The sequence below is a fragment of the Lynx canadensis genome, chromosome A1 (assembly GCF_007474595.2).
Source record: "Lynx canadensis isolate LIC74 chromosome A1, mLynCan4.pri.v2, whole genome shotgun sequence".
In the NCBI taxonomy this organism is placed as follows: Eukaryota; Metazoa; Chordata; class Mammalia; order Carnivora; family Felidae; genus Lynx; species Lynx canadensis.
The window spans coordinates 237,535,932-237,546,144 of record NC_044303.2 but is presented as its reverse complement, the minus strand read 5'-3'; the positions used below and the strand labels follow the sequence as shown (position 1 = coordinate 237,546,144).

At 62.8% G+C, this 10,213-nt stretch overlaps 1 protein-coding gene across 1 annotated transcript; it reads left to right on the top strand.

Moving 5' to 3' along the window:
- Nucleotides 1–1,446: 1,446 nt before the first annotated feature.
- On the top strand, nt 1,447–6,889 carry IRX1 (iroquois homeobox 1). The gene is made up of 4 exons (XM_030307067.1): nt 1,447–1,722; nt 4,698–5,727; nt 6,102–6,174; nt 6,452–6,889. The coding sequence occupies exons 1-4, from the start codon at nt 1,447–1,449 to the stop codon at nt 6,507–6,509; spliced, it is 1,437 nt and encodes a 478-aa protein (XP_030162927.1). The 3' UTR covers nt 6,510–6,889.
- Nucleotides 6,890–10,213: the final 3,324 nt, after the last annotated feature.

Here is a 10,213-nt window from a genome sequence, read left to right as displayed (position 1 = left end):
AAAAGTGTCCCGGGAACGGGGGCGAGCACCCTGGGCAACTCCCTACGCGGGACGCCAGGACGGAGCCGGCGAGCGTGTGGCAGACGCGGGCTGGGGGACCAGTCCCGTGCACCGGGAGGCCAGGAGGGCCGCGCACGGACCTGGAGCCATCCCGCAGCGGTTCGCTGCTTGTTCTTCCCGCGGGGCCGAGGATGAAGAGGCCGGGCAGGGGAAGAGGGACGGCTTGTCCCCGGGCTCGCGGCACCGCCGCCTCGGGCCTGCGCTCTTCGCGCAAGTTAGCTTCCCGCCTGTGCGCACCTAGTGGACGAACGAGCCCCCCCCCCACCCCAGGCCACTCTTAGTTTCTCCCCTCGCGGGGGTGGGGACGAGACGTTTCCCTCCCGCTGCAACGGCGATTCTCCTGCAAAGAAAAGGTCTCCCCACCCCCTGCCCGCCACCACCTCCAAGAACCTGTCACTGTGGACGGCATCTGTTTGTCCCCTTGAACTGGCTTCTCAGCTGCCCTTTCTCAAAGTTTTCACGAACGGAGAAGCCCGCAGAGCTCGGCCGCTTCCCGCTTCTCCAGGTGCAGCGAGGCCGGTCACTGCCGGGCGGGGGCCACGCGGACGCCACGCCCGCGTCACGGTGTCACGCCACGCCAGGCTCGGTGGCGCAGCCAGGGCACCGGGGTGCACTTCTGCCCAGGGGTGCGGGGGAGGCCAAGGCAGCGCCGGCCTTGGGGGCGGGGGTGGGGAGGAGAGGGCCGTCCCCCCCCACCCCCCACCCCCCCCCCACCGGCTGTCACCCGCCCAGCCCCGGCCCCGCCGCCCCAACGGCGGAGAATCAGGCGCCGAGACGTCTTCCTGAAAGAGCAGTCACAGCTCGGCTTGGAAAACAGCAGAGCCCAGGGTCCGACAGCTGCGAGCCGGTGTCGACAGGTTGTCGGGCAGCCCGCGGCCGCCGGGCCCGCACCCGCCGCCGGGCCGCTCGCGCGCCCACAGCGGGCGGAGGTGGCCCGGACGGCGCGGAGCACACCACGTGCTCGCCGGGAGGGGCGGGAGCGGCCCGGCTGGGGCGGGCGGGAGGCAGGGAGGGGGCGGGAGGGGAGCCGGGGGCGGGGCCAGCGCTCGAGGGGATGCCAATCAAAGCATCAACTTCAAATTGTGTCTGAAAGCCCCGCCGCCGAGCGGAGGGCGGCCGCCGCAGTCGGCGCGGGATCGCGGAGCCGGGCGCAGCCGGGAGCCGGGCGCCAGCGAGCACCGGGCCGAGAGCAGCCCACCGGCCCCCCCGCCTCCGGGCCGGCCCGAGCGCGCCCGGCCGGCCGGCCGCCGGCTCCCCAGCCACTCCGCCCCCCCCCCCCGCCCCAGCCCCCACCCCCTCCCCCCGGCGCCCGCCCCGACCCCCGCCCCCGCGCCCGCCCCCGCCCCTTTAATACTCGCCCGCCGCCGCCGCCGCCGATCCGCGGACATGTCCTTCCCGCAGCTGGGCTACCCGCAGTACCTGAGCGCCGCGGGGCCCGGCGCCTACGGCGGCGAGCGCCCGGGGGTGCTGGCCGCGGCCGCCGCGGCCGCCGCCGCCGCCTCGTCGGGCCGGCCGGGGGCGGCGGAGCTGGGCGCGGGCGCGGGCGCGGCCGCCGTCACCTCGGTGCTGGGCATGTACGCGGCGGCCGGCCCGTACGCGGGCGCGCCCAACTACAGCGCCTTCCTGCCCTACGCCGCCGACCTCAGCCTCTTCTCGCAGATGGTGAGTGCGCCCGGCCCTGGCCGCGGCCGCCTCCCCCCACCCCCCACCCCCCACCCCTCCCCGCCGGCCCCGGGCGCCCCGGGCGCGGGTGGCCTGGCGGCGCGGCGGGAGCGCGGGCGGGAGCGCGGGCGGAGCCGGCGGGGAGCAGGGGAGGCCCGGCCGGCGGGGCCGAGGCGGCTGGGGAGGGGTGGGGGGTGGGGGGCCGGCCCGGGGAGGCGGGAGGCCTGGGCCGCGAGCGGGGGGCTCGGCGGGGAGACGGGAGGCCGGAGGAGCAGAGGCTCCGGGGCGCGCGGCTCGAACCGGAGGCTGGGGGCCAAAGTCGCCGGCGCTCTCCCCCCCCCGCCCCTACCCCCCACAAGGCTCGGCCGAGGCGGCGGGGCCGGCGGGCGGGCTTCCGGCAGCTCGGCCCCGGGTCCGCAGGACGCCCGGGAGCGGCGGGCGGACCCCGATCGCGCGACCTCTCGGGCTTTGGGGCCGGGCCGGGGAGCCTCGGGTTTCTCCCTGGCTGGTGGACCTCCTTGGTTGTGTCCGAGGTGGCCGGGGCGGTGGGGGGGGGGGGAGGGGGGACCTGGTGAAGCCTGGTCGACTGGGTCAAAATCGCCCTAACAATGGGGGAGATCCGAGGGGCCGGATGGGGTCTGTTAGCGGAGGGTGTGCAAATTTGAGATGGGGGGGGGGGAATGGTGGAAATAATTTCGGCGTGTGCCACGGTGTTTGCTTGGACTTTCGTGAGTTGCCAAAGTTTTCATTTCTTTTGCACCGAGTGAAAAGCACTTTTCTTCCCGCGTTACATAATGGAGGATTAAAGAAAACAGGAGTCCCTGGGCTTAAAATAAATGCTGTCCTCTTAGTCTCGCGTCCCAGTGGGTGTCAGATGGGGGAGGGAGCTGCAAATTTAATTCTCCGCGGGGCATTCGCCATTCTGTCGGTGCAAAGGATCCATTTTCCTTGGTCTGACTGCAAGGTCGCGCTTAAACTTCGGGCTGCTGGTGAATTGCGCGCCCGGCGGGGCGCGGGCGAGGGGGGGGGTCAGGGAGGCCGCCCCCTCTTGCGCTGCTGCGGGCGGAATAACGCAATTTTCAGGCACCCCCCCCTCGCGTCTCCCCGCTCCCCGAAGAAGAGGCAGGAAATAAATACCGGCCGACTGTACGCGAGAAAAGCGGCGGGTGTGTTTTTCTGTAACTTTTTTCTTGTAGTTTTGAAAAGAAAGGCTATTTCTCTGAAGGCGGCCCCAGCCGCCGTTCAGATCGCTTGCTCTCCAAAAAGATCAGCTCCCATTTTGTTCTGGCGGCTGGGGATGCCAGGGAAGCGCTGAGAGATTTACAAGGTATCCTTTCAAAAAGAACTCCCAGCGGAGAAGAGGCCGGAATGTCGTCCTCGCAGTTACAACCCAAATGATTAGAAAAGCGCAGAGTGCATTTTGCAAAGATGAGGTAAAAACGAAATCTGGCCACGGAAACCTTTTCTCTGCGGCATCGGCCACCAAACTAACTAGTCAAAGAAATATTCTGCTCTTTGCAACTTTCTCAGCCCGGAAACCCTCTCTGCTAACGTAGCAAATAGATAATTTTTACGTGGAGAATTGTAATGTTTTTACAGAAATTTTGAATACAGATGTGTGCCATTTGGGAACCTCCCCCCACCCCCCTTCGTGTTTGTGCGAGAAAAAGGGATCTGTGTGGTTATGGATCTGTTCCTACTGTACTGTGGTGGGAAACGGAGATGCTCGATTTTTTGTTTGTTTTGTTTTTAGTAGGGGAAACCGTATAGAAATCCACCCCCCCCCAAAAAAAGGTGTGGTGTATTTCTTAGTGGTCTCCTGCTGGTTCTCAGAAAGTAAACCTAAATCCAAACTCTTGATTCTAGGCCTAGGTTTCCAAGCCGTTTTGATTGGGGATTTGGAAGTCAAAAGATAAAATTGTGAGTGAATGTCTGTCTGGACAATTTATGGTAATAATGAGGCCTAATGAGGTTGTTAGAAAGATAAAATGTTATTTACCAAAAAACCTGATGGGATAATTTGACTTGCTGTGTTTTACTACCGATGATAAAAAGAATATTGATTGCAAATAAATCACGGCCTCTAAATGCCTGCAAACACTTTGTGCTCGCTCCGGCCACATCAAAGTCGAACTTACCAGATAAGTAAGTGAGGAGAGGCCTCCGAAGGCACTTCCCTCTTCACTGCTGGTAGCTCCTGGCCCTCCCGTTAATATTTTACCGGTTAAGCCCTCCTTTTGTATTTAAAAAAAAACAAATGGTGTTTTAGTTATTGTTGTTGCTGATGGCCGGGATTAAAATTTTAAATTACCTGTCACCACTGCAACCTTTAAGTGTGGGGAGCCATTATATGCAGATTAATTTGGGAGCTAAAAGGAGTGTTCTTTCATTTTAAATTGCGGGAGGATTTGGACCCAAAGAAAACCCTGGATGGTTTATTTTGCTTGACCCCCTCAGGGTCGAAGGGAGGGGGCTTACGTTCTTTACATTTGGAGATCTGTTTTATCTGGGTAGTTAAAAGGTTTCCCCTTCTAGTTAGTGTGAGATAAACTTGGAAATTGGCTGCTGGAGTTGTGGGGGGAGGGTGGGGGGGGTAACTGAGGGTGGCCTGGGGAAATTCTATGGGACCAAGGCTCCCGCTGTGGCCTTCTGGAGATGCACGGATTCTGGAACTTTTCTTGAGTGACAAAACAAAACAAAACAAAACAAAACAAAACAAAACAAAAACACCTCTTCACGATGGTTGGAAGTTGAGTTTCTAGAGGCGGCTCACGATTTGACCCCTCCCTCCCTCCTAGGGTGGTGTGCTGGGGGGTGGGGGGCTTCCTGTTCTTGACTGGACAAGAGCGGCTGCCCCCCGACTTTCCCAGTTCGGGGGACTCATCGCTCTCTCTCTCTCTCTTTCTCTCTCTCTCCCTCTCCCCCCCCACACCCCTACTGCCCCTCTCCTCCCTCGGTGGGCTATGTGGTTGCAGGGCTCACAGTATGAACTCAAAGACAACCCAGGGGTGCACCCTGCCACCTTCACAGCCCACACAGCGCCGGCGTACTACCCCTACGGCCAGTTCCAGTACGGGGACCCCGGGCGGCCCAAGAATGCCACGCGCGAGAGCACCAGCACGCTCAAGGCCTGGCTGAACGAGCACCGCAAGAACCCGTACCCCACCAAGGGCGAGAAGATCATGCTGGCCATCATCACCAAGATGACCCTCACGCAGGTGTCCACCTGGTTCGCCAACGCGCGCCGGCGCCTCAAGAAGGAGAACAAGGTGACGTGGGGCGCGCGCAGCAAGGACCAGGAGGACGGCGCCCTCTTCGGAAGCGACACCGAGGGCGACCCGGAGAAGGCCGAGGACGACGAGGAGATCGACCTAGAGAGCATTGACATCGACAAAATCGACGAGCACGATGGCGACCAGAGCAACGAGGACGAAGAGGACAAGGCCGAGGCGCCGCGCCCGCCGGCGGCACCTACCGCCCTCGCCCGGGACCAGGGCTCGCCGCTGGCAGCCGCCGACGCGCTCAAGTCCCAGGACTCGCCCCTGGGCCTGGTCAAGGAAGTCCCGGAGCCCGGCAGCACTCGCCTGCTGAGTCCTGGCGCCGCGTCGGGTGGCCTGCAGGGCGCGCCTCACAGCAAGCCCAAGATCTGGTCCCTGGCCGAAACGGCCACCAGCCCCGACGGCGCGCCCAAGGCCTCGCCGCCGCCGCCCGCAGGCCATCCCGGCGCGCACGGGCCCCCCGCGGGCGCGCCGCTGCAGCACCCCGCCTTCCTGCCCAGCCACGGACTGTACACCTGCCACATCGGCAAGTTCTCCAACTGGACCAACGGCGCGTTCCTCACGCAGGGCTCCCTGCTCAACATGCGCTCCTTCCTGGGCGTCGGCGCGCCCCACGCCGCGCCCCACGGCCCGCACCTGCCCGCGCCGCCGCCGCCGCCCGTCCCCGTTGCCGCGGGGGTGCTCCACGGTGACAAGGCCTCCGCTCGAAGCAGCCCCGCGCTTCCAGGTGAGGCGCCCGGCGTGGGGGGTGGGGGGTGGGTGTCCGCCCCGGGCTCGGAATCCGGACCCCCCCCCCGCAAAGTGTGGGGGTGGGAGGAGCGCCGGCCCGGAGGGGGGAGGCGGTGGCGGCCAAACCCCGGGTTGAGCGGTGATCTCTGCCCGGATTCGGGGACCGAGGCCAAGGCCCTCGGGCTCTGTCCGGAGAGCTGCGTTCTGTCTGCAGTCCTTCCCCCGGGGAGGGGTGACCGTTTTTCTTGGAGACCCCATCCTAGTGGCAGAAGGAAGCGGGGTGGGTGGGGAAGAGGCTTGCGCACCTCGGCGGCACTCCCCCCACCCCCCACCCCCGTCTCCTAACGCTGTGCTTCTGCCCCTCCCTCGCAGAGAGAGACCTCGTCCCCAGGCCGGAGTCGCCGGCACAGCAGTTAAAATCCCCCTTCCAGCCCGTGCGCGACAAGTGAGTGCTGTTTGCTGGGACCGCGGGACCGGGGCTGGCGGGCGTGCCGGCGGAGGGCTCGGGGCGGCGGTAGGGTCGCTCGGGCCTCGCAGAGGGGGTGCTGTCCGCCAGCCGTGCGCGCGGGGCGCCCCCTCCACCGGGTTTCTCCCGACGCGGGAGCAGCGGGGCAGGCGGCCACGCCCCCCGGCGCTAGGCCGGCAGCACCGGTGACGCCGGGTCCCAGCGTCCGGCCACTGACACTGCTGTGCTTTCTTGTCTCGTTGTGCTTCGCCCGCAGCTCGCTGGCCCCGCAGGAGGGAACGCCGCGGATCCTAGCTGCCCTCCCGTCCGCCTGATCCAGGGTCGTCTTTTGGTTTTGCGGGGGGAGGGGGGAGGAGTTCGGGAGGGAGGGGACGAGGGAGGAATTAGGACAAATATTTCAGACCGGTGTAAAGGACAAATACGGCCACGACGTCACCGACTCCCATCCAACGCTTCCTGCAGAAAGGGGCTCGTCCGCGTCCGAGCTCCAGTCCAGGCAGCCCGGCCTCTGCCCAGGGCCCTGGTGCCTGTCACCAGGCTCCGGTTGATTATCCGCTCGGTAAACGCCCCACGTGCTTGTGTCTTTTTTGTTTTTTTTTTCCTTCTTCTTTCTGTATATAGAGTGATTTCAAATTGTAAATAGCGCGTCAGCGAACTTGTCTAAATCATATATTTTTGTCTAATAAACTAAATGAAATGCTGTCCGCTGTTCCCGCTGCTGTGTGTGGCTGGGCGTCCGCAGGAGTGTCCGGAATCCTGGAATGCCGGCAGGGCCCAGGTGCCCCTGGCTTGGGCAGAGAGGCTCCTTGGGGAGTTTCCGCTGGAGGCCGGTGTTTCTCACAGCCCTTTTTGGTTGTCGTTGAATTTGTGAATGTTGTCACTCGGGCAGTTTCTTGTTGGCAGTTTTGATTTCCGACCTTTATACGTTTATCCGGGGCATGCCTTTCTCGGGACATCAATGAGTTCGATTTTCAGCAGTTTATAAAACGGTTTCTTAAAGTGGACAACAATGGGAGAAAAAAAAATGAAAAGAATTTCCAATTATGTCCCCAAAGGAGAACTTCAGATTTGAAATCAGTTTATAACTAGTTGTCTCCACAGTGCATCCTGGTGTCGGGTCGTTTCGTGGGTAGAGCGAGGACATAATGGAGTATGAAATTTTGGCTTTGAGCGTATTTTTTAGTTACTTGGTTAAATCAAACGTGGAGAGATTGGAAGGCTCTTTTAAACTGTCCGGATGCGTGGGCAGAGATGCCGCGCGGGAGTTCTCTGGGCGTGTGGGCCTGGGGGCTGCGGAGAAAGAGGGGAGGTGGCTTTGGTCTCCCAGGGAAGCCCCCTCGACCCCTGCGCCCTGGGCTGGGCGCGCCTAGACAGCCCAGGGAAAATAAACCACTGATGTCCGGGTCTGAGCGGTAGCTGGGAGCGATGGTGGGACGAAGCGGGACGGAGCTGGCCTCCGAGGCGCATGTGGGACCTGGCCCAGGAGCCGGGGGAAATCTCGGGGTCAGGACTTCGGGCCTCCGGGCACTTGGGGCGGACCCGCCGTAGCGGCCTGCACTTCAAACGGGGCGCAGACGACTTGATGAAGAATTGGCGAAAACTGGGAACACAAGCGTGAACAAGACCGCGGGTGAGGGCGTGAGCCGCAGGGGAACTCGCGCGGGGGGAAGGAAGCCGGGTCCCCGGTGCAGGACGGGACCTCCCCACCCCCCACCCAGGCCGGGTAATCGCCCCGGAGCCCTTGCAGCAGCAGCAGCAGCGGTCGGGCCCCGCCGGTGGCGGCGAGGGGCGGTCTGCCCAAGGGGAGCGTCTGGGGCGGCCTGGGGCTTTGCCGCTGGCTCCTCTGCGGCGGGAGAGGGGCGGCTCGCGCCGAGGACGTGGGGGCTGCCTCTCTCCGGGCCCCCCACGCCACCCCGTCCTCGTACGAGAGTTAGGGGTGTCCTCGCTCCCGAGGCTGGAGGAAGCGTGGCAGAGGCGGCGCGGAGGCCGCGGGAGAGCGCGCACGGACGGCCCGGCGGTGGGGGAGCGGGGCGTTGGGCGCGCAGGGGGAGCCGGGCCGCGGCGCCGGGGAGGGCCGTCCGCAGGCGGGAACGCTGGGGCCGCGGCCGCGGTGGAGGCGCTTCGCGTCCGGATGGACGTGCTCGGCGCGCCCTCTATGGGCTGGAAGCGGAATGGGGTCCTGACCGTGGCGTGGGTCCGGCTCCCGGGGCGCCGGGGGCGCAGGATCCCGGGTGCCGGGCCTCGGAGGGGCCGCGCGCAGGAGCGTCCATTTGTGGCGGTCGGGCTGTCTCTGTGATCTTGGGTGTCACCGGTTGTTTGAATTCGGGGGTGTGATGGCGGGCCTGCTGGTCGGGCTGCTGGCATTGGTGGGCAGGAGTGGGTGCCCAGTTCGACGCAGGGCGTTTCCATCGTCTGGGTGGGAATTTAGAGAGGAGCTCCTGGTCTGCCCTCGACGTGGGGCTCCCCTGACCACTGGGCACAGATGGATCCCGCGTCCTTGGCAAGAGTGCGGTCTGGAGAGTTTTGACCAGCGGTCTCTCGCTCCTCGGATGAGGAATGGCGTTCTTGGCGCACAGACATGCTGTGGCAGCCGGGATGTGCTGGTGGGTCCCCCCTGGGTGACCGCTGCAAGCATCAGGTGGGAGTCAGGTGGGCGGTAGGGTTTGTGCCACTGGCGGAGGACTCTCTTCCCAGAAGCAAGTAGATGACCCCGTGCAGGCATCACTGTTTGCATGCCCCCTGTTTCCATTCTTTTCTTTTTCCCCCGTCCAATGCCTTTGGGGTCCCCAAACGCTGCTGTCCAGGGGGCTGGACCAGATGTGCTCGCCAGCTGAGTCCCAGCCCTGAGAACCCAGTGGCCTAGAAGTCTTGAAGGGTCTGTGCCCCTCCCTCCTGCCCTGCTGACCAAAGTTTCCCATGCAAAGAAATCGGATCTCTAGCCTTGGAATTATTTTTCTCGAGTGGAAAGGTAGAAATGAATTTCTAATCAAGCATTGAAAAATCATTTTTGTTCTTTGTGCATGATTTATTTCCATCCTTCCCGACCAGCTCAGCCACCTGAGTGTGCACGCCTAGGGCGTGCGGCACCCCAGCGGCCCCTGTGCGTGGTGTTCCAGCTCGTGAAATATCTGGGAGTAGACATAGAAACTTCTTTTTCTTCCACAGCCAAAGCAAAAATTCTTCTGGAACTTTCTGCACATGCTAAGGTGCTCTCATACTCGATGCCTGCCTAGGGACAGTTTCAGACGGTGGTAATTCTGAGACCAGCAAGGAGGAGATTGAACCCCAAAAAGGGATAGGAATGAGGGATGTCTACAAGATTAATATTTGTGGCCCTTCCTCTGATGGGGAAATAGGACAGCCCGTGTCTGGGGCAGAGGACTTCTGTCTGTGGAATCTTCTGGTAAGGAAGGGTAGGACGTGCTGTGTAGAAACCCTGCTTTTTCTGCTCTAGTTCGGGCCCATGATAGGGAAACCATTAGAAGCACACCCCTTCTAGATTCCCCGCTCCTACCCCGTGTTCCCAGCTTGAAGATTTGGGGAGTGGGCGCAGGTCCCTCCCAAGTCGTTGACCTAGAGTCTGAAATCTCTGTTCTCACCATCCCTCCCTCCCTCCTTTGATCAATTATATTCACAAGCACATTTATCTCCCCTGCAATATGGAGAATTCATATTCATATCTCGGTTTTAGTGGTCTGACACTGATTAATGTAATACGCGCCATGGCTCCGAGGGGCGCGCCGCCCGATGAATCATGCCCTATAAAGTTTCAGTTGTCCTTGTAGATGGGGCTCTGCCAGAAAGCCAAGACGCCAGAGAGGGAAAGAGGGAGGAGGAAGGATGGAGAAAGGGCAGGGTGGCCACTGTGCACGGGTGCCCTGGGACCGACGCTGGCCTTTGGCCCCCGATGTGGAGGCTTGGGCTGGCCTTGGCCCTTCCGCCAGAACTGTCCTCCTGTGTCAGGGAATCAGGTTCTGGTCCTCCCAGCTGCCCTCTTTCCTTCCCTTCCGAATGGTAC

What these genes read in the sequence shown, in the direction of transcription:
- IRX1 (XM_030307067.1), top strand. Translation starts at nt 1,447, where the DNA reads ATGTCCTTCCCGCAGCTGGGCTACCCGCAGTACCTGAGCGCCGCGGGG. An exon ending in AAGCAGCCCCGCGCTTCCAG is followed by an intron (nt 5,728 to 6,101) that starts GTGAGGCGCCCG and finishes CCTCCCTCGCAG; the next exon opens with AGAGAGACCTCGTCCCCAGG. An exon ending in TTCCAGCCCGTGCGCGACAA is followed by an intron (nt 6,175 to 6,451) that starts GTGAGTGCTGTT and finishes CTTCGCCCGCAG; the next exon opens with CTCGCTGGCCCCGCAGGAGG.